General features: G+C 43.9%; 1 protein-coding gene across 1 annotated transcript in view; it reads left to right on the top strand.

Annotated features, from left to right (window-relative positions):
• Positions 1–23,354, top strand: part of LOC119965890 (collagen alpha-6(VI) chain-like) — a 37,059-nt gene extending 13,705 nt beyond the window's left edge. The window contains exons 3-5 of the mRNA XM_038796855.1: positions 2,452–3,009; positions 14,038–14,598; positions 22,574–23,354. Coding sequence (XP_038652783.1) covers positions 2,452–3,009; positions 14,038–14,598; positions 22,574–23,154 — 1,700 coding nt within the window. The 3' untranslated portion in view covers positions 23,155–23,354. The remainder of the gene's footprint in view (positions 1–2,451; positions 3,010–14,037; positions 14,599–22,573) is intronic.
• The last annotated feature ends 1,031 nt before the right edge of the window (positions 23,355–24,385 follow it).

Here is a 24,385-nt window from a genome sequence, read left to right as displayed (position 1 = left end):
TTGGGTCCAAGCTGTCCCGCTTCAGCGCTTCAAAACTGGACTTCATTACCTGGAGCATGTTATCCAGCGCCAACTGGATTGCTGAGTCCGGGGTCCGTGTGTCCGCCATCTTAGGTCCCAGGTAATTTTCTTCAGGTCCTTGTCTCTGTCCCTTTTTCTCCTTCTTCTTCTGCCTTCTGGAATCCCGCTGTTCCATATGCCGCAGCCCGCTCCTCAGCGCCTTCGCTGCCGCTTTCCTTTGCCCAGCACCTTAAATTTTTACCCCCTCCTGGGCATCTGAAGTGGGTCCAAGCTGTCCCTCCTCAGCAACTCCAAACTTTTTTTTCCCTTTGTCCTGGAGGAAGGAAGGTCCGTGGGTCCGCCATCTTACCCTGCAGGTCAGCTTCCTCCTTGCCTCCGTCTCTCTCTCTTTCTTCCTCACCTGCTGGCCTCCCACACTTTCATTTTCTGCAGCCCGCTCTCCTCTTCTGTTCCCGGCAGCCTTTCTGCCGCCTCCGTGGTCCCGCTATCGCGGGGAAACAGCTGTTCAGTCCCGCCGGAGTGAGAGCCCACCGAATGTGCGGCTCACTCGGACATCGCCGCCACCGGAAGTCAACCATTAATTTCTTTACTGTTCAAATATCTATCCAACTTTGCCTTAAAAATACTCAACACGGTAGCCTCAACTGTTTCACTGGGCAGGAACTTTGCAGATTTACAACTATTTGGGTGCAGAAGTTTCTCCTCAACTCAGTACTAAATCTGCTTCCTCTTATTTTGAGGTTATGGCCCCTTGTTCTAGTTTCGCTCACCAGTAGAAACAATCTCCCTGCTTCTAGCTTAATTATTCCTTTCATAATTTTATATGTTTCTGCAAGATCCTCCCTCATTCCTCAAAATTCCAGTGAGTTTGTCTGAGTCTACTCAGTCTCTCCTCATAAGCCAATGCTCTCAACTCCAGAATTAACCTAGTGAATCTCCTCTGCATGCCCTCCAGTGCCAGTATATCCTTTCTCAAGTAAGAAGCCAAAAACTGTACCCAATACTCCAGGTATGGCCTGACCAGCATTCCATATAGCTGCAACATAACCTCCCTGTTTTTCAACTCCATTCTTCTAGCAACGAATGCCAAAATTCCATTTGCCTTCTTAATTACCTGCTGCACCTGCAAATCAACTTTTTGCGATTCATGCACAAGGACATCCAGGTCCCTCTGCACAACAGTTGCTGCAATTCTTTACCATTTAAGTAAAAGTCCATTTTTCTGTTATTCTTACCAACATTGACTAACATTGTACTCCATCTGTCAGACGCTTGCCCACTCACTTAAACTATCCAAATCCCTCTGCGCACTTTGCTCTGCCACTCATCTTAGTGTCATCTGTGAACTTTGACACTGTAGACTTGGTCCCAAACTATGTAAATTGTAAACAATTGGGGTTCCAACACTGATCCCTGAGGCACACCACTAGCCACTGTTTGCCCATCAGAAAACACCCATTTATCCGCACTCATTGCTTTCTGTTTGTTTACCAATCCTCTATCCATGCTGATACATTAGCCATAACGCCATGCACCTTTATCTCATGCAGCATTTTGTCAAATGCCTTCTGGAAATTCAGATACACCACATCCACCGGTCCCACGTTTCTAGGACTTGCTTCCTTCTCATGACTTCATTGTCCTCCTTCTCTGCTTCTGACACAGTTGGGAGAGCCATTTCTCCTCCAGCTACCTACCTCCATCCGCCTTGGGTCCAGCCTTAAACTAAACTCAAAATGTCTTTCAACTTAAAGTGGACCTGGTTGCAGAGCAATGTCCCAGTCCTTCCGTTTAATTTTTGTGTGAACTCTAAATAGCAGACACAGTTGAAATGAAAACAAACCTCACTTACATGTAAGCACCATTGTTTAGCGTGAATTAAACTGAAGTCAGAGCCTCTTCTTACACCGAAATGCGTAATAAAGGTCACTTAAATCTGTACCTTTATTTCTGATATTAATTTATTCTTTTTATTCGTTGTTGAAATATGGGTGTCACTGGCTGAGCCAGCATTTGTTACTGAGTAGTTTGCTAGTCCATTTCAGAGGGCGGGGAGGAGGGTGGTGGGCAGTTAAGAGTCAACCACATGGCTTTGTGGATCTGGAGTCATATGTAGGTGGGACCAGGTAAGGATGGCTGATTTCCTCCCCTGAAGGACATTAGTGAACCAGGGTTTTTTGTTATGGCAATTGACATCATTAGACTTTTAGTTCCAGACTTTACTGAATTCAGATTTTACCATCTTGCTGTGATGGGATTGGGACTCTGGATGCCAGAGCATTACCCTGGGTTTCTGGATTACAAATCCGGTGACAATACCAACACCTCCCCATTCAACAATACAAACATAGATTACTTAAAACAACCCCTTATTCCTGACACAAATGATGACATTGCTGACAAATATATTTTTGCTTTATATTCCTGCAGCCTGCAGTAATCCAGAAGTGGCGGACCTCATTTTCCTAATCGATGGATCAAGTAGTATAGCCGCTCATCACTTCGAAAAAGTAAAAAAAGTTATAGAAACCTTTATCACCAAAAATGTGTTTGGTAAAACGAGAATGCGAATTGGCGTCATACAGTTCAGCACTGAGCCACATTTGGAATTCCAGCTTGATCAATATGATGACAAAGCAGTATTACTGAAAGCTGTTCATCAGATTCAGCAGTCAGGTGGGGGTACAAATACCGGCCAAGCACTGAACTTTACAATCGACTACTTTGACAGCTCAAAAGGGGGCCGGCCGGGAAAACAACAATACCTCTTACTGATTACAGATGGAGAGTCAGGCGATGATGTGACTGAAGCTGCCAGAGCCATCAGAGATAGAGGGGTTAATGTTTTTGCCATTGGTATTGACGCTGCTAATTATGCTGAGCTTGTGACGATTTCAGGATCCCAAGACAAGGTTTTTCAAGTGGACAACTTTGATACCCTAATAGACCTTGATAAATGGATTTCATTTGAAGCATGGGGTCCAAATGGTGAGTTAAAACATTTTCTCAATTATTTTACCAACGAGCAGATTGATTGCATGGTTGGAGGTACCTTTGAAGCCGGTGCTAGAATTGGGAACCTTGCGCACTGGCAATGGGTTTTGGAGAATAATGGATCGCTTTTCTGTTCAGTTTTCGAGTGTTCATTGCTAGGCAGCAAGGTTACCATCAGGGAAAACGTCAAACATCAAGATGGTGATATTTGTTCAGTTCCTTTTCATGCCAGAAGCCTAGCATACTTCAACCAAACAGCCACATTGAAAGGAAGAATTTTGAAAACCTTAATAATTTAATAGGTTCCTCTGACAGATGACATCTAATGGTTTTGGTAGTTGATTTGTCAGTTCCAATGAATCTGATAGTTTATCCTTTTTTTCCCTGCACATTTATTCCTACTTTTAACAATTCCACTGAGCACCTGGGCTTTAAATATTTAGGGTGAACCAACTTGAGTGGTTGTGAGCAAACTGATGCTTCACTCTCTCCAGAGGTTTCCCTTTGCTTGAGGGTGTTTCCCTCACACCCAGGTGATGTCACCGAAGGAAGTTGAGAACCAAGGAAGTGGGCAGGAACAGCACAGGGATTTGGAATTGAAAGATGGAGAGGAGAAGATGCAGGGAGAATGAGAAACAGAGAGAAAGAGAGAAAGAGAGAGAGAGAGAACATGAGCATGGCCCCTCATGCCTCCTCTGCCATTCAATAAGATCATGTCTGTTGTTTTTGTGGACTCAGCTCCACTTACCCGCTCGCTCACCATAAACCTTAATTCCTTTACTGTTCAAAAAGCTATTAAACTTTGCCTTTAAAACGTTCAACGAGGTAGCCTCAACTGCATCACTGGGCTTGTTACTTGAGCAAAGATGTACTGGCACTGGAGGGTGTGCAGGTAAACCCATAGATTTACAACTCTTTGGGTGTAGAATGAGTATAGTCCCAGTCTACTCAGTCTCTCTTTATAATCCAATCCTCTCAGCTCCAGAATCAACCTAGTGAATCTCCTCTGCTCCCTGTCTAGTGTCAGTACATCCTACCCCAACCCCCACCCCCCCTCACCCCTTCACCACCCCTACCCCCCTCCAATGCCGCACCCCCCACCCCCCACTAACGCCGCACCCCCCCCCCCCCCCACTAACGGAGGAAGGAAGGGGGGGGAGGAAGGAAGGGGGGGAGGAAGGAAGGGGGGAGGAAGGAAGGGGGGGGAGGAAGGAAGGGGGGGGGAGGAAGGAAGGGGGGGACGGGGAGGAAGGAAGGGGGGGAGGATGAAGGAAGGGGGGACGGAGGAAGGAAGGGGGGGAGGAAGGAAGGGGGGGGGGGAGGAAGGAAGGGGGGAGGAAGGAAGGGGGGGGAGGAAGGAAGGGGGGACGGGGGAGGAGGAAGGAGGGGGGGAGGAGGAAGGAAGGGGGGACAGAGGAAGGAAGGGGGGGAGGAGGAAGAAAGGGGGGACGGAGGAAGGAAGGGGGGGAGGAGGAAGGAAGGGGGGAGAGGAGGAGAGAGGGGGGTGGTGTGGGTACCGGCCTTCAGAGGGAGGGGGGGCTGTGGGTACCGGCGTTGGGGGGGGGGGTCCCGGCGTTGAGGGGGGGGAGACCCGGCGTTGAGGGAGGGGGTTGCGGCGTTGCGAGAGATGGGGGCGGCGTTGGAGGGGGGTAGGTGTGGTGGGGAGGGAGGTAGGGGTGGTGGGGAGGGGGGTAGGAGTGGTGGGGAGGGGGGGTAGGAGTGGTGGGGAGGGGGGTAGGGGTGGTGGGGAGGGGGGTAGGAGTGGTGGGGAGGGAGGTAGGTTGGGGAGGGAGGTAGGGGTGGTGAGGGGGGGTTGGGGTAGGGGGCAGCGGCGTACAGAGGGGGGGGGGGCGACGGTGCGTTGGCCCCGGGCATCCGTCGCCCCCCCTCTCTGCACGCCGCTGCCCGCAACCCCCCCCCAATGCCGGAACCCCCCCCCCAAATGCCGGGTCTGTCTCTCTCCTCCTCCTCCAAAAAACGCCGGGTCTCACCACTTCCGCAGCTGGTGAAACTGACGCGTATCGCGTCAGTCAGCTGCTGGCCCTTCCGGGAACGGAGATTGCCAGCTTAAAAGAAGGCCCGGACGCCGGAGTCATGCACACCGCTTTTTTCCCGCCGGAAATGGGCGTCACGTCGGTCCGCGGAGAATTTCGCCCATATGTGGTAAGGACTGAGATTGGACAAATGTTTCGCAGAAATAGATGTGCATTATTAAAAATTGTTGGGTGAAAATATTCACAAGTGGACCTTAACATGAGCAGAAGAAGCAAATTATTATTTACAGAACTCTGCAAGAATAATATACCCTTTCAAAGCAGAATTAATGTGCATTTTCATTTACATACAGTTAATCAATTCTCTTAGTATCGCAGTTCATACCATATGTAGTATTTTTTTAGAAAATATTTTATTGAAGCATTTGTAATTTTCACAGTTTTAACATTTTAACATTTCTTAAACAACCTCGTGGGCCGGCAGCACGCAAAAAAACACAAAAATAACATCTCCTACTACCCCCCCACCCTATTTCCTAATTACCCATATACAAAGTTCCCTGTCCTTGTCTTATGACACCCTGCCTCCCATTTTCCATCCCCCCGCCCCCCGCTGCTGACGTTCAATTTTCCTTGAAGAAGTTGATGAACGGCTGCCACCTCCAGGCGAACCCCTGAATTGAACCTCTCAAGGCAAACTTAATCTTCTCTAGCCTGAGAAACCCTGCCATGTCACTGACACACACTCCTGACTTTGGAGGCTCCGAGTCCTCCATCCCAGAAAAATCTGTCTCCGGGCCACCAGGGAGGCAAAGGCCAAAACGTCGGCTTCTCTCCCCCCGCTGGGCTCCCGATCTTCCGATACCCCAATTAGTGCCAATTCTGGACACGGAGTCACCCTCCCTTCCAGGGCCTCTGACATGACGTCTGCAAATCCGCCAAAATCCCCTCAACTTTGGACACGCCCAGAACATATGCACATGATTCACTCGGGCTTCCCTCACAGCATCCACACATACCCTCCACTTCCTCAAAAAACCTACTCATCCAGGCCATAGTCATATGAGCCCCTATGGACCACCTTGGAACTGTATCAGACTAAGCCTGGTACATGACAAGGATGAATTGACTCTCTTCAGGCCTTTTCCATTGTCCGACTTCCAACTTCCCTCCCAACTCTTCCTCCCACTTCCTCTTCACCTCCCCGATTGGGACCCCTTCCCACTCCATCATTTCCTTGTATATCTCCCAGACCATCCCCTCCACAACCCCCATTTATGACATTATCTTATCCTGTAGTCCCCTCAGGGGGGAGCCGAGGAAAGCTTGGAACCTGCCTCCGGACAAAATCCCGTACCTGCAGGTATCGAAACCCGTTCCCACCCGGCAACTCAAACTCCTCCTCTAAAGCCTCCAGGCTCTGGGAAATCTCCTGAATGAAGAGATACGCAAATCTCTCAATCCCTGTCGCTGCCACCTCCTAAAGCCCCCATCCAGCCCCCGCGGAACAAAATGGTGATTGTCACAGATCGGTGACCACACTGACGGCCCCTCCAATCTCATGTACTGTCTCCATTGCCCCCACACCATCAGGGTTGCCACCACCACTGGGCTTGTGGAGTACCAAGCCGGCGAGAGCTGCAGGGATGCCAGTAATGAGACCTCCAAACTCGTACCCTTTCAGGATTGCCGCCTCAACTCACTCCCAAATCGACCGTCCCCCGCTACCCACTTCCTGACCATCGATATGTGGCCGCCTAGTAATAGTTAATAAAACTCGGGCAGGACAAGCTTCACTTCCCGCGATACTGTTCCAAGAGTGCCTTCTTCACCCTCAGGGTTTTACTAGCCCACACAAAACCCGAGATTACCGCACTCATTTTCCTAAAAAAGGCCTGTGGGCCAAACATCAGGAGACATTGAAAAAGGAACAGCAGCCTCGGGAGGAATGAAATCTTCACCATCTGCACCCTCCCGGCCAGTGTCCATGCCATATATAGTTATCAATTATTTACACAGTAGTTTATTTTTGTCCAATCCATATGTTGTGCGCGTGATTACATAAGGTCATAAGTGTATAAGTTACCAGTCATCAGGTCATGAGCTGCCAGTCCAAGATGTGGATTTAGAGGCCATCCGTTCTTTCACAGCTGTCTTGACCGCTTAGAATAACAGCATCTGCAGTCCGTGGAGCACTGGTCCTCACTTGACCCATTGTCTTTGGAGGATACATCTGTTAGAGTCAGTCTTCGTCCAAAGTTCATCTTCTAATGGACCAATGTTTACCTTAGCCACTCTTTTTCGTTTTATATATTTGTAGATACGTTTGCGATCTGTTTTTATATTCTGTGCTAGTTTACCCTCATAATCTGTCTGACTTTTTCTTTATAGGTTTATTTGTGACTTTCTGTTGACCTTTAAAATGTTACCAATCCTTTAATTTCCCACTAATCTGTGCCACTTTGTACGCATTTTCTTCCATTTGAAATTCTCCTTTTATTTCCTTAGATATCCATGGTTGTTTATCCCTTTCCTACAGCCCTTCCTCTTTACTGCTATATACTTTTGCTGAGCACTGCGAAAAATTGCTTTAAAAGACCTACATTGTTCCTCAATTGTCCCACCCTAAAGTCTTTGCTCCCAGTCTAACCTTAGTAAATTCTTCCCAAATTCTGGAACAACTGCGTTGTCTCCTTAAGATGGCGATAATTGTTGACTGCCTTTTAATGCCAGAAGCCTGGCAAACTTCAGCCAAGCAGCCACATTGAAAGGAAGAATTTTGAAAACCTTAATAATTTAACAGGTGCTCTGACAGATGACATCTAACGGTTTGGTAGTTGATTTGTCAGTTCCAATGAACCTGACAGTTTATCTTCTTTTTTTTCTGCACATTTATTCCAACTTCTAACAATTTCACTCAGCACCTGGGCATGAAGGAGGAAGGGTGAACTAACTGAGTGGTTGTGAGCAAACTGATTCTTCACTCTCTCCAGAGGTTTCCCTTTGCGTGAGGTTGTTTCCCTCACACCCAGGTGACGTTACCGAAGGAACTTGAGAACTAAGGAAGTGGGCAGGGACCAGCACAGGAATTGTGAATTGAAAGATGGAGAGGAAAAGATGAAGGAAAAGGGAGGAGGAAGTCTGAAAGAAAAGAAAAAGATTGGCGAAGAGGTTGGGGAGTGTAGATTGGACAGAGACAGAGGGACACAGAGACAGATAAAATAATCAGAACATAAGAACTAGGAGTTGGCCATCTGACCTCTCGAGCCAGTAAGATGTGGGCTCATCTCCATTTACCAGCCCGATCACCATAACCATTAATTTCTTTACTGTTCAAATATCTATCCAACTTTGCCTTAAAAATACTCAACACGGTAGCCTCAACTGTTTCACTGGGCAGGAACTTTGCAGATTTACAACTATTTGGGTGCAGAAGTTTCTCCTCAACTCAGAGTACTAAATCTGCTTCCTCTTATTTGAGGTTATGGCCCCTTGTTCTAGTTTCGCTCACCAGTAGAAACAATCTCCCTGCTTCTAGCTTAATTATTCCTTTCATAATTTTATATGGTTCTGCAAGATCCTCCTCATTCCTCAAAATTCCAGTGAGTTTGTCTGAGTCTACTCAGTCTCTCCTCATAAGCCAATGCTCTCAACTCCAGAATTAACCTAGTGAATCTCCTCTGCATGCCTCCAGTGCCAGTATATCCTTTCTCAAGTAAGAAGCCAAAAACTGTACCCAATACTCCAGGTATGGCCTGACCAGCACTCCATATAGCTGCAACATAACCTCCCTGTTTTTCAACTCCATTCTTCTAGCAACGAATGCCAAAATTCCATTTGCCTTCTTAATTACCTGCTGCACCTGCAAATCAACTTTTTGCGATTCATGCACAAGGACATCCAGGTCCCTCTGCACAACAGTTGCTGCAATTCTTTACCATTTAAGTAAAAGTCCATTTTTTCTGTTATTCTTACCAACATTGACTAACATTGTACTCCATCTGTCAGACGCTTGCCCACTCACTTAAACTATCCAAATCCCTCTGCGCACTTTGCTCTGCCACTCATCTTAGTGTCATCTGTGAACTTTGACACTGTAGACTTGGTCCCAAACTATGTAAATTGTAAACAATTGGGGTTCCAACACTGATCCCTGAGGCACACCACTAGCCACTGTTTGCCCATCAGAAAACACCCATTTATCCGCACTCATTGCTTTCTGTTTGTTTACAATCCTCTATCCATGCTGATACATTAGCCATAACGCCATGCACCTTTATCTCATGCAGCATTTTGTCAAATGCCTTCTGGAAATTCAGATACACCCACATCCACCGGTCCCACGTTTCTAGGACTTGCTTCCTTCTCATGACTTCATTGTCCTCCTTCTCTGCTTCTGACACAGTTGGGAGAGCCATTTCTCCTCCAGCTACCACTCCATCCGCCTTGGGTCCAGCCTTAAACTAAACTCAAAATGGTCTTTCAACTTAAGTGGACCTGGTTGCAGAGCAATGTCCCAGTCCTTCCGTTTAATTTTGTGTGAACTCTAAATAGCAGACACAGTTGAAATGAAAACAAACCTCACTTACATGTAAGCACCATTGTTTAGCGTGAATTAAACTGAAGTCAGAGCCTCTTCTTACACCGAAATGCGTAATAAAGGTCACTTAAATCTGTACCTTTATTTCTGATATTAATTTATTCTTTTTATTCGTTGTTGAAATATGGGTGTCACTGGCTGAGCCAGCATTTGTTACTGAGTAGTTTGCTAGTCCATTTCAGAGGGCGGGGAGGAGGGTGGTGGGCAGTTAAGAGTCAACCACATGGCTTTGTGGATCTGGAGTCATATGTAGGTGGGACCAGGTAAGGATGGCTGATTTCCTCCCCTGAAGGACATTAGTGAACCAGGGTTTTTTTTTTATGGCAATTGACATCATTAGACTTTTAGTTCCAGACTTTACTGAATTCAGATTTTACCATCTTGCTGTGATGGGATTGGGACTCTGGATGCCAGAGCATTACCCTGGGTTTCTGGATTACAAATCCGGTGACAATACCAACACCTCCCCATTCAACAATACAAAACATAGATTACTTAAAACAACCCCTTATTCCTGACACAAATGATGACATTGCTGACAAATATATTTTTGCTTTATATTCCTGCAGCCTGCAGTAATCCAGAAGTGGCGGACCTCATTTTCCTAATCGACTGGATCAACTAGTATAGCCCTCATCACTTCGAAAAAGTAAAAAAAGTTATAGAAACCTTTATCACCAAAAATGTGTTTGTAAACGAGAATGCGAATTGGCGTCATACAGTTCAGCACTAAGCCACATTTGGAATTCCAGCTTGATCATATGATGACAAAGCAGTATTACTGAAAGCTGTTCATCAGATTCAGCAGTCAGGTGGGGGTACAAATACCGGCCAAGCACTGAACTTTACAATCGACTACTTGACAGCTCAAAAGGGGGCCGGCCGGGAAAAACAACAATACCTCTTACTGATTACAGATGGAGAGTCAGGCGATGATGTGACTGAAGCTGCCAGAGCCATCAGAGATAGGAGGGGTTAATGTTTTTTGCCATTGGTATTGACGCTGCTAATTATGCTGAGCTTGTGACGATTTCAGGATCCCAAGACAAGGTTTTTCAAGTGGACAACTTTGATACCCTAATAGACCTTGATAAATGGATTTCAGTTGAAGCATGCGGTCCAAATGGTGAGTTAAAACATTTTCCTCAATTATTTACCAACGAGCAGATTGATTGCATGGTTGGAGGTACCTTTGAAGCCGGTGCTAGAATTGGGAACCTTGCGCACTGGCAATGGGTTTGGAGAATAAGGATCGCTTTGCTGTTCAGTTTTCGAGTGTGCATTGCTAGGCAGCAAGGTGACCATCAGGGAAAACGTCAAACATCAAGATGGTGATATTTGTTCAGTTCCTTTTCATGCCAGAAGCCTAGCATACTTCAACCAAACAGCCACATTGAAAGGAAGAATTTTGAAAACCTTAATAATTTAACAGGTTCCTCTGACAGATGACATCTAACGGTTTTGGTAGTTGATTTGTCAGTTCCAATGAATCTGACAGTTTATCCTTTTTTTCCCTGCACATTTATTCCTACTTTTAACAATTCCACTGAGCACCTGGGCTTTAAATATTCAGGGTGAACTAACTTGAGTGGTTGTGAGCAAACTGATGCTTCACTCTCTCCAGAGGTTTCCCTTTGCTTGAGGGTGTTTCCCTCACACCCAGGTGATGTCACCGAAGGAAGTTGAGAACCAAGGAAGTGGGCAGGAACAGCACAGGGATTTGGAATTGAAAGATGGAGAGGAGAAGATGCAGGGAGAATGAGAAACAGAGAGAAAGAGAGAGAGAGAGAACATGAGCATGGCCCCTCATGCCTCCTCTGCCATTCAATAAGATCATGTCTGTTGTTTTTGTGGACTCAGCTCCACTTACCCGCTCGCTCACCATAAACCTTAATTCCTTTACTGTTCAAAAAGCTATTAAACTTTGCCTTTAAAACGTTCAACGAGGTAGCCTCAACTGCATCACTGGGCTTGTTACTTGAGCAAAGATGTACTGGCACTGGAGGGTTTGCAGGTAACCCCATAGATTTACAACTCTTTGGGTGTAGAATGAGTATAGTCCCAGTCTACTCAGTCTCTCTTTATAATCCAATCCTCTCAGCTCCAGAATCAACCTAGTGAATCTCCTCTGCTCCCTGTCTAGTGTCAGTACATCCTTTCTCAGTAAGAGCCCAAAACACTACCCACTACACCAGGTATGGCTTGGCCATGCAGCTGCAACATAACCTCCCTGTTTTTCAGCTCCATCCCTCTAGCAATGAAGAGCAACATTCCATTTGCTTTCTTAATTACCTGCTGCAAAACCACTTTTTGCTATTCATACGTAACGACACCCAGTTTGCTCAGTCTTTTGTGCGGCACCTTGTCGAATGTCTTCTGGAATTCCAGATACACCACATTCACCAGTTCCCCGTTGACCACCACACTCATAATTTCCTCAAAGTAGTCCAATAAATTAGTTAAACATGACCTGCTTTTCATGAACCTATGCTGCGCCTGCCAAGTGGGATAATTTCAATCCAAATGTCTCGTTATTTCTTCCTTGATGATAGACTCAAGCATTTCCTAACTACAGAAGTTAAGCTAACCATACTATAGATCTCGCCTTTTATCTACCTCCCTTTTAATCAGTGGCGTCACTTTTGCTGTTTTCCAATCTGCTGAAACTGCCGCGGAATCCAGCGAATTTTGGTAAATTACCACGCGTGCATTTGCTATTTCTCCCTCCCATCTCTTTTGGGATGTATTCCATCAGGGCCAAAAGACATGTCTACCTTAAGCCCCATTGGCTTGCCCAACACTACCTCCTTTGTGATAATGATCATTTTTAGGTCCTCATTTGTCATAGTCTATTTGCCATCAATTATTGCCATGCTATTTGTGTCTTCCACTGTGAAGGCTGATCCAAAATACCGTTCAATGCCTCAGCCATTTCTTCATTTCCCATTATTAAACTCCCTTTCTTATCTTCTAAACGACTAATGTTCACCAGAGCTACTCTTTTTCATTTTATATATTTGTAGAAACCTTTGTTAAGTTTTTTTTATATTCTGAGTTAGTTTACTCTCATAATCCATCTTACTTTCCTTTATAGCTTTTTCGTGGCTTTCGGTTGACCTTTAAACATTTCCCAATTCTCTAGTTTCCCACCAATCTTTGCTACTTTGTATGCATTTTCTTTTCATTGGATACCTTCCTTTATTTTCTTTGATATCAATGCCTGATTATCACTTTTCCTACAGTTCTTCCGTTTCACTTGTGTATATGTTTGCTGAGCACTGTGAAAAATCACTTTTAAAGTCCTCCATTGTTCCTCAATTGTCCCACCCTAAAGTCTTTGCTCCCAGTCTACCTTAGCCAATTTCTCCTCAAGGGAAAGTGTTTCTGCATTGATTCTTCACTGGAATCCCTGACTGCTCTTCACAGTCCACTCTGAAACCAAGTGGCAGATGACACCCAATCGAACCTATGTGCTCCTCAACTCCCCCCAGATGATTCTTACACTGTGAGCCAACTGACCTCAATGGACTCTGACTTCCAGACCAGTGTTTCACAAACTTCACTCTTGAAAAGACATGCCTTAGAATCTTTCTTCCAAAGAATGTTTTCCCTCAGCTGTTCATTCCAGCAAGAAGCAATTGACAGACTACAAAATCTCCTTTGCAGATTTTCTGTTTTGAATTGCCATGTGCTTTCAATCTTCCACACGATCTCTAAGGACACGGCCACAACAGCAGATCACTACTACTTCACAGGCTGCATTAATGTATCACCAACCTTAGGATTACTTCAGAAATCTGGCTTCTCGCTAGCCAACTCCATCACGTCTATACTTTTCAGCTGTCTGTAACTGGAGACTCTCTCGCTCTCTCTGCCCCTTGCTTTAACTTCAATGAACAGTACCTTTTTCAATCTCCAGTTCCTTTGTTCTTTTGACTTCAGTTTTCCTGGAACACCTCTTGTAATTCCTAGGTTTCTCGAACCATCTGTTCATTAGTTTCTGGGACTTGCTTCCTTCCCATGACTTCATTATTCTGCCTCTCTGCTTCTGGCACAGTTGGGTGAGCTGTTTCTCCTCCAGCTACTTAACTCCAGCTGCCTTGGGTCCAGCCTTAAACTAAATACAAAATGTCTTTCCAGCATCAAGTGGCCCCTGGTTACTAAGCAACATCCCAGTTCTTGTATTTGATTTTTGTGGTAAACTCTCTAATAACAATACTGCCAAGTTTGAATCAAAATCAAACCTCCCATACATGCAAACACCATTGTTTAATATGGATCAAAATGAAGTGTTCACACTTACACAGAAACATTAAATTAAAGTCACTTAAATCTATACCTTTATTTCTAATATTAATTAATCTTTTTATTCGTTGTTGACATTGATGACATTGCAAACAAATATATTTATGTTTCTTTTTTCGGCAGCCTGCAGTAATCCAGAAGTGGCGGACGTCATTTTCCTAATCGATGGATCAAGTAGTATACAACCTTCAGACTTTGTAAAAGTAAAACATTTTGCAGAAGCCTTAATCAACAAAACTGAGGTTGCCGAAACCGGAGTCCAAATTGGCATCATACAGTTCAGCACTGAGCCACATTTGGAATTCCAGCTTGATCAATATGATGACAAAGCAGTATTACTGAAAGCTGTTCATCAGATTCAGCAGTCAGGTGGGGGTACAAATACCGGCCAAGCACTGAACTTTACAATCGACTACTTTGACAGCTCAAAAGGGGGCCGTCCAGGAAGACAACAATATCTCATACTGATTACAGATGGAGAGTCAGGCGATCATGTGTCTGAAGCTGCCAGAGCCATCAGAGATAGAGGGGTTGATGTTTTTGCCATTGGTATTGGTGCTGCTAATAATGATCAGCTTGTGATGATTTCGGGATCTGAAGCAAACATTTATAACATAGATGGCTATGGTGCCCTAATGAGCTTGGAAAAATTGATTTCACTTGACGTGTGCAATCCATTTGCTGGTGAGTTTACCATTTTCTAAATTACTTGTAAACTATTAGAATGATTCCAAGTACATGCTGGGGGTTGGAGTCTCACCCACTGCAGTGAATTTTGGAAAATTAGGGATGGTTTGTTCGATAGAAAATCTTCCAGTCTGCATATCCCTTGATCTCTTTAGCTCCAAGAGCTATATCTAAAACCTTCTTCAAATTGCACAACATTTGGCCATTTCAAATTGCACAACATTTCGCAACTAATTTCTGTGATAGCAAATTCCACAGATTCACCACTCTCTGAGTGAAGAAAGTTTTCCTCACCTCAATCCTAAAAGGTCTATCCTCAAATTATGACCCATAATTCTGGAAGCCCCCACCATCGGGCACATACTTTCTCAATCTACCCTATCTAATCCTGTTAGATTTTTGTAAGTTTCTATGAGATCCCCTCTCACTCTGCTAAACTCCAATGAATATAATCCTAATCAATTTAGTCTCTCCTCAAATGGCAGTCCTGCATCCCATGGTTCAATTCCCGTACCAGCCTCCCCGAACAGGTACCGGAATATGGCGACTAGGGGCTTTTCACAGTAACTTCATTTGAAGCCTACTTGTGACAATAAGTGATTTTCATTTCAATTCCTCTTCTCCTGAAGATGGTGATAATTGTTGAGTTCCTTTTAATGCTAGAGTCTGCCGTACATCAGCCCAGCATCCACCCCTCACATGTTAAACAGGCAAGGGATTGACTGTAGAAGACATTGCAGCTGAGATGCATGCTGTTCTCCACCATACTTCAGTGATTCACACCTCTCTTTGACTTCGAATTTTGATAGTATTTTTATCCCTCTTCTGCTGGAGGTACTGAATCAATTGTAACTCCCGCCATCCAATCAAGTTAAGTAAAACCAGAAACCTTTCTAGTCAAAGTATAACTCCACACGGGGAATCTTCTCCATCATTTCAGATAATGAAGCTGTTCTCCACCATACTTCAGTGATTCACACCTCTCTTTGACTTCGAATTTTGATAGTATTTTTATCCCTCTTCTGCTGGAGGTACTGAATCAATTGTAACTCCCGCCATCCAATCAAGTTAAGTAAAACCAGAAACCTTTCTAGTCAAAGTATAACTCCACACGGGGAATCTTCTCCATTATTTCAGATAATGAAAAATGAGAGAGTTGTTGTATGTTGTTGTCTCATGTGTTCTAGAAGCTTGCATGCCTGAAAAATAACTGTTTATTATCAAAAATAACTAGATACATTATACAGAATTCAGTCCTAGCCATGAGCTATCTCCATGCAGACTTCCAACAGACTATTACTAAACTACTACCGACTGCAGTCACCTACCTCCCTTTACATCATCATGTGGGCATCAATTTTTCCCAGTCCCACATCAATGCTGACAGTCTTGGACATCCTAATATTACACCCCCCCCCCCTCAATTCATTATCCAAATAGTTTTACATTCATATTTACATGCTGTCCCTTATCCACCCCACCCCTGCCCAGGTCACTGACTTTAAAGGTTCAATGGCCCTGAGGTTTCACAGTTCTCTCTAATTGTGCTATTTTTTAATAATAATCTTTATTAGTGTTACAAGTAGGCTTACATTAACACTGCAATGAAGTTATTGTGAAAATACCCTAGTCTCCACACTACGGCGCCTGTTGGAGTACACTGAGGAAAAATTCAGAATGTCCAATCCACCGAACAATCACATCTTTCGGATTTGTGGAAGGAAACCGGAGCACCGGGAGGGAACCCACGCAGACACGAGGAGAAGGTGCAGACTCCACACAGACAGTGACCTAAGCTGGGAATTGAACCCCGGTCTCCGGAGCTGTGAAGCAACAGTGTTGACCATTGTGCTACTGTGCCACCCATTGAAGTTCGGAGGGTTGTAGACCTAACTTATTTGGTCTGATCTGGGTGCAAGTTGCAATACTTGCTGTTACACTTGTTTAAATTTTCAAGTTTGGTCCTCCTCTTGTGCTCCTTACTGTTGTATTTCTCCTTATTCACAGTTTGCTTGCCTTGTCAGATGTCATGGATTTAATCCTTTCTCTGTGTGGGATATCTTCTCTCCCTTTGTTTATCGAATTGAAGCTAGTTCATTTTGGCAATGTCATCTTTTGTCCATGCTTTGCCCTTAGAGTGATGACTGCTCTTCGAAACTGGTTCCTGAAAATTTGTAGTGTTTCTTGATGTTTCAAATTCACTTTTATTATTTTGGTCCTTTCTCCTGAAGTGGTTCATTGCCATTCTGTACGTTTGATTGGTGTCGTATTTTTTGTTTCAATTCCTTAAAATTGTTTTCTCATCCCAACGTTCTCACAGCATTATCTTTTTCCAAATCCTCCCATAGGACTGTATATTTTTCTTAGCCCGGCTGCAGAATTTTCTCCTGTGACTAGATGATCTTATTTTCCATCTCTTGATTTCTCTCCTCCAATTTATTATTCGACAAGTTATTTTCACCAAAGACAATCAGATCTAGTGGATAGATCAGTGTTAAGAATATGAGAACTAGGAGCAGGAGTAGGCCATCTGGCCCTTCGAGCCTGCTCCGCCATTCAGTGAGTTCATGGCTGACATTTGTGGACTCAGCTCCACTTACCTGCTCGCCCTATCTTTATCTTGAAAACATTTAATGAAGGCGCCTCAACTGCTTCACTGGGCAGGGTATTCCATAGATTAACAACCCTTTGGGTGAAGTAGTTCCTCCTAAACTCAGTCCTAAATCTACATCCCTTATTTTGAGGCAATGTCCTCTAGTTATGCTTTCACCCACCAATGGAAACAAACTCCCTGCATTTATTCTATCTATTCCCTTCATAATTTTATATGTTTCTATAAGATCCCCCCGCATCCTTCTAAATTCCAACGAGTACAGTCCCAGTCTACTTAACCTCTCCTCGTAATAGAACCCCCTCAACTCTGGGATTAACCTAGTGAATCTCCTCTGCACACCCTCCAGCGCCAGTATGTCCCTACTCAGGTAAGGAGACCAAAACTGAACACAATACTCCAGGTGTGCCCTCACTACCACCTTATACAGTTTCAGCATAACCTCCCTAGTCTTAAACTCCATCCCTCTAGCAATGAAGGACAGAACTCCATTTGCCTTCTTAATCACCTGTTGCACCTGTAAACCAACTTTTTGCAACTAATGCACTAGGACACTGTTGATGCAATTACGAGCCATGAAGCGTCCTGGTCACACTCAGGTATTTGTTAATCCTGCTGGTCCGACTGAAGAAGGTTATCTTCTTCTTGAATCGGAGCTGGGTTTGCTGCCTCTGCAAAGAATGTAGAAAATTTTGCACTGAAATATACTTGAGGTCACATGTGGTGTTGGGCCTCTTGGGTGTCTCCGATATGATATACTCAGTGTCCTTGATGTCTGGCTTCTCATGCACTCCGTGCTGACCTATTCCCCTCCACCTACTCTAGTACCCTTTATTACCCCTATTCCAGCCTATGCTGCTTCAATAGCCCCCTGACCATTTGTAGCTCCGATGTCAACGTAGTGCCAACTTATGGCAACCCGTGCCTCTACTCGTTGAAGCATAGAAAATAGAAGCAGGAGGACTTTCGTCCTGTTGAGCCTGCTCCGCTATTCATTATGATCATGGATGATCATCAGGTTCAATACCCTGACTTTGCCTTCCATCCAGATCCCTTGATCTCTTTAGCTCCAAGAGCTACATCTAAAACCTTCTTGAAATTGCACAACATTTGGCCGCAACTACTTTTTGCGATAGCTTATTCCACAGTTTCACCACTCTCTGGGTGAAGAAAGTTTTCCTCACCTCAATCCTAAAAGGTTTACCCTTTATCCTCAAATGATGACCCATAATCTGGAAGCCCCCACCATTGGACACATACTTTCTCAATCTACCCTATCTAATCCTATTAGAATTTTGTAAGTTTCTATAAGATCCCCTCTCACTGCTACACTCCAATGAATTTAATCCTAATCGACTTAGTCTCTCCTCAAATGGCAGTCCTGCATCCCACGAATCAGCCTGGTAAACCTTCACTGCATTCCCTCCAGAGCAAGAACATCCTTCCTCAGATAAGGCACCAAAACTGTACACAATACTCCAGTTGTGGCCTCAGTCATGCCCTATACAATTGCAGTAAAACATCTCTATTCCTATACTCAAATCCTCGCTAAATGAAAGCCAACATAGAATTTGCTTTCTTTACTGCCTGCTGCACCTGTGCGCTTATTTTCAGTGACTTATGCATTAGGACACCAAGGTCTCGCTGAGTATCCAACTCTCTCAATTTACACCCATTCAAATAATGATCTGCCTTCCTAATTTTTCAACAAAAGTGGATAACCTCACATTTATCCACATTATACTGCATCTGCCATGCATATGCCCACTCACTCAGCCTGTCCAAATCCTGCTGAAGCATCTCTGAATCCTCCTCACAGCTCACCCTCCCACCCAACTTTGTATCATCTGCAAATTTGGAGATAATACATTTAGTTCACTTGTCCAAATCATTAATATATAATGTGAACAGTTGGGGTCCGAGCACAGATCCCTGAGGTCCACTTATTCCAACTTTTTCATTCCTGTCTGCTAATCAGCTTTCTATCCATCTCAAGACACTACTCATAGGTAATCCCATGTACTTTAACTTGACATATTAATTTGCTATGTGAGACCTTGTCAAAAGCCTTCTCAAAGTCTAAATAAACCCCACCCACCAGTTCTCCCTGGTCAACTCTACTAGTTACATCTTCCAAAAATTCTAGTAGATTTGTCAAGAATGATTTTCCTTTCCTAAATCTATGGTGACTGTCTGATTACACCACTGCTTTCCAAATGCTGTACTGTGAACACCTTGATAATGGACTCCAGCAACTTCCCTACCACCGACTTTCGGCTCACTGGTCTCACTGGAAACTGGGTGCTATGGTTTCCTCCCACAAGTCCCGAAAGACGTGCTTGTTCGGTGAATTGGACATTCTGAATTCTACCTCAGTGTACCCAATCAGGCGCTGGAGTGTGGCGACTAGGGGATTTTCACAGTAACTTCATTGCAGTGTTGATCTAAGCCTACTTGTGACACGAATAAAGATTAATATTATAGTTCCTTGTTTTCTAGCACACACTCCAGAAATTCCTCCTCTATTGTACTGTGACTATTTTGAGTCACCCAGCTATTTGCAGATTAAAGTCACCCATAATCACAAATATTCCTTTATCATGTGCAACTCTAATTTCTGGTCTAATGCTATTCCCAACATTACTACTGCATTTGGTGGTCTGTATACCACCCCTACAAATGTTGTTTGCCCCATGATGTTTCTTAACTCCACCCAGACAGATTCCACATCATCTGTACTGATATCTTTCATCAGTATTGTATCAATATCTTCTTCAATCAAAACTGAAACGTCACCATCCTTTTCTATCTGTCTGCTCTTCCTAAACACTGAATAGGCCTCAATGTTTAGTTCCCACCCTTGGTCACCTTGGAGCCATGTCTCCATAATCCCAACTGCATCATATCCCTTTACATCTATCTGCGATACGAATTCATCCATTTTATTTAGAATGCACCACACGTTCAGGTACAAAAGGCCATTTAACAGTCCTTGTCCCATCCCTACTATTTTTTACAATGTCATTATCTGATACAGTCCCTTGATTTCTCTATCATATTTCTTGTTCTTTTTCTGTCTTTTTCTTTTGTTCTTGATTCACTATGCTCTGAATTGTTACATAGAGCCCTCTCTCCCTGCCATATTAGTTTAAATACTCCTCAACCACTCTAGCAAGTACCCATCACCCCCATCCCCCAGGACATGAGTCCAGGTCCTGTCCAGGTGTAACCTGTCCCACCTCCCACAGAACCGGTCCCAATGCCCCAGGAATCTGAAGCCCTCCCTCTCGCACCACCTATTTAGCCATGTATTCATCCAATAAATCCTATTATTTCTATTCTGACTAGCATGTGGCAGTGGTAGTAATCCTGAGATACTACCTTTGAGGTCCAACTTCTCAACTTTCTTCCTAACTCCCTGTATTCTGCTTTCAGGAATTCAGCCCTTTTTTACCTATGTCGTTGGTACCGATATGCACCACGACCACTGGCTGTTCACACCCCCCCCCCCCCCCCCCCCCCCCCCCCCCCCCCCCCGGCAGAACGTCCTGTAACCACTCTGAGACATTCTTTTACCCTAGCACTAAGAAGGCAACATACCATCCTGGAGTCTCCTTTACGGCCACAGAAATGCCTATCTGTTCCCCTCACAATCGATTCCCCTGTATCTATTGCATTCCCACACTTTTTACTCCTTCCCTCTGCAACAGAACCCACCATGGTGCAACAAATTTGGCTGTTGTTGCTTTCACCTGAGAGGCTATTTCCCTCAACAGTATCCAAAATGCTGTATCTGTTTTGCCCTTACACATACCATGCAAACTCACTTAGTATCCATTATCAGGCAGACTTCACGACCCATGCAGAGGTGAGATAAAATGAAGTTGCATAAATTAGATTCCAAATGTGTATTGCAGACTTCACGATATTGAAAAGGGCACTCTTGTTCAAAAAAATCAATTTGTTATGTTTATGTTCCTTCGCTATATAAAGCCTGATAACAAATATTTCATTCAAGTGCACAATCCCTTATAACAAGCATTGGTATTCACAATCCCATGTCAATGAGTCCATAACCATTAGTAACTATCAATCAAACTGTGAAATGCCAGGCACCCTGCTGTGATAATGGATGGCTGTGAAATCAATCAGCCAGCACTAATCCAATCGTGGAAACAATCAGGTCTATGCCAGCACACAGTGTGAAATAGCAGGCAATGATTTTTCTTTACACTCCAAACATTTTTCCCCAAGGATTTAAAGGGAAGGAGAGTTTTGACAGATCCTTTTGACAGTTTTGAAAGCTCGCTTTGACAGGTGTCGTTGACAGACCTGTGCTTCTAACAGTTTTGGCACTGGATTTATATAGTCTATCGACAATTCCAATGAAATTGACAGTATGTACTTTTTACACATATTTATGCTTACTATTAACAATTCAAAAGAGCACCTGAATGCCCCAAAAGTGCCCCAGATCCAAATCCAAAAGGATACATCACCTCTCTAAAGGGCTACCCTGGCGATCCAAAATAATCTGTAAAGTTCAGCTGTGCTCTTACCGGATTTAAAATGCACACTTCAGGGTTCACACTCCTGGCGCACCAAATCCCAGTTCAATAAAAGCAGCTGATGATTAAAATGGTCTCTATAAAACTGTTTATGCGCAAAATGCCCCCAGTCCTGTGAAAATGGAAATTGCTATGTTTAGGGGTGGGGTCTTGTGATTTCTGGGCAGTTGTTATTTATGGATGACGAAGGTTCTTTCCATCATGGCGAATATCTGGGCCACAATCTTCTATACTGAAGAGAATACAAGCTGTCCTCTTAATTTAATCCTGCTAACCTCCCTACACTGGATGTCCTTCAAAGCCAATATATTCCCTCTGAGGTACAGTGACCAAAATTCAATATCTTCTGTGAAGGGAAAAGTTAAATTAGTGCTTCAGACCCTTTGTCAAACTGTGAATGTGAAATCCCTAAATCAAACAACATAATAAAATAGGAAGGAATAACATTATGCAAATATAAAGAAATTAATATGACAAAGAACCAGTTAATGGTTCTAAATATCTATTCTTCTTTCTAGTAAATTCATTGATATCTTTGTGATTGAACTCCATACTTTTCTCTTGACTTTTAGATGTTGTTCCTTTCTGCTCTCTCTGTTATTAGACTTATGAAAGGGCTCTTTAACTTCCAGTTTTCAATCTGAAGCATTAACTTGTCTTCTCTGTTTTCAGAAGCTGCCAGATCTATTATAGATTTTATCAGCGTGCTTTGGTTTCAGATTTTGAATATTTGTGCTTCTTTAGTTTCTACTGGCCTTTGCTTGATTAATTATTGTTGATTATTTTTAAACAGGATGCAAGAGAATCAAAGTTGCAGACATTGTATTCGTCATGGACGGTTCAGACAGCATAACTGCAGTCCAGTTTAAGAGTATGAAGGATTTTATAATGAATGTAGTGGATCATTCTGAAGTTGACACGGATAACGTTCGATTTGGCGCCATTGTGTATGGAAACAATACGCAGACAATATTCCAGCTCGATCAATTCACAAGCAAAGCTGAAATCCGAAATGCAGTTTTTGGGCTTCAGAAGATGACAGGTGGATCTCGGTACACAGCAAAGGCTCTGAAAGAAGCAAAGAAACTTCTATCTGCAGAAAACGGTGGTCGACCGCAAAGCAACCCCAAGGTGCCACAGTTCGTTATTCTCGTTACTAACGGACCAGTCAGGGATTCAAAAGACATACCATCCATAGCCGAAGCCTTCAGAAACAATGGTGTTGGTGTCTATGCCATTGGTGTAAAAGGTGCCAACAAACAAGAACTTGTGGACATTACAGGGTCAGAAGATAATTACCAACCTGCTCTGGCTTTTGGTTTTCTGTACCATTTATCCAGTACAGTTACTCATGTGCTGTGTGCTGAAACTTAACCGCACAAGTAATCGTTTCCAAAAAGAAATATATCTGTTGAGGAACTGTGGGACAGAAACCATATCCATACCTTTGCATGCATATTCCAGGTTACCATGCTAAAAGCTCAATATAAACTTAATTTTAAATGAAAACTAAAACTGATGCACATGTTTCAGAAAATATTCAAATCTGCATTAAACACGAAAATACTGAGTGATCTTTGGGAGAAATCATTTTGCTGAATGAGCTTTTAAATGTGCAATGATTTTCCGAAAGTTCAGCTAAGTTACCACATGCAGACCCCCTCTGGAGGTCCCTAACAGCACATATACCAGACTTCAGCCAATACGAGAAACAGCTGAAGGTACTGGATAGTGCAGAGGCTATGGGCCCTGCCAGTTTTCCAGCAATAGTACTGAAGACTTGTACTCCAGATCTTGCTGCGTCCCGAGCCAAGCCATCCCAATGCAGCTGCAACACTGGCATCTACCCGGCAATGTACCCAGGTTAACCCTGTGCAAAAAAAGCAGGACAAAATCAATGCGGCCAATACCTGCCCATCAGATTATTCTCCATCATCAGTCAAATAATGGATGGGGTCATCAACAATGCTATCAAGAGGGCAGCACGGCCGCGCAGTGGGTTAGCCCTGCTGTCTCACGGCGCCGAGGTCCCAGGTTCGATACTGGCTCTGGGTCACTGTCCGTGTAGAGTTTGCACATTCTCCCCGTGTTTGCATGGGTTTCGCCCCCGCAACCCAAAGATGTGCAGGCTAGGTGGGTTGAACACCCTAAATTGCCCCTTGATTGGAAATTTTTTTATTGTGTACACTAAATTAAAAAAAACAATGTTATCAAATGGTATTTGGATAGAAATAACTCTCTTACTGATGTGCAGTTTGGATATCACAAGGATCATTCAGATCTTCACCTCATTACAGTCTTTGTTCCAAGATGAACAAAAAGCTAAACTTCAGAGGCGAGGTGAAAGTGTCTGTCCTGACATCAAGACAGTATATGACAAAGTGTGGCGTCAAGGAACCCTAGCTAAACTGGAGTGAATGGGAATCAGGGGGCAAAACTCTCCACTGGTTTGAGTAAATGAAAGCTGGTTGTGGTTGTTGCAGGTCAATGATTTCAGTTCAAGGATATCTCTGCAGGAGTTCCTCAGGATAGTGTCCTTGGTCAAATCAGCTTCAGCTGCTTCATCAATTACCTTTCTTCCATCATAAGTGGGGATGATACACAA

The sequence above is a fragment of the Scyliorhinus canicula genome, chromosome 5 (assembly GCF_902713615.1).
Source record: "Scyliorhinus canicula chromosome 5, sScyCan1.1, whole genome shotgun sequence".
NCBI classification, from domain to species: Eukaryota; Metazoa; Chordata; class Chondrichthyes; order Carcharhiniformes; family Scyliorhinidae; genus Scyliorhinus; species Scyliorhinus canicula.
This window is presented reverse-complemented; position numbering and strand designations above follow the sequence as displayed.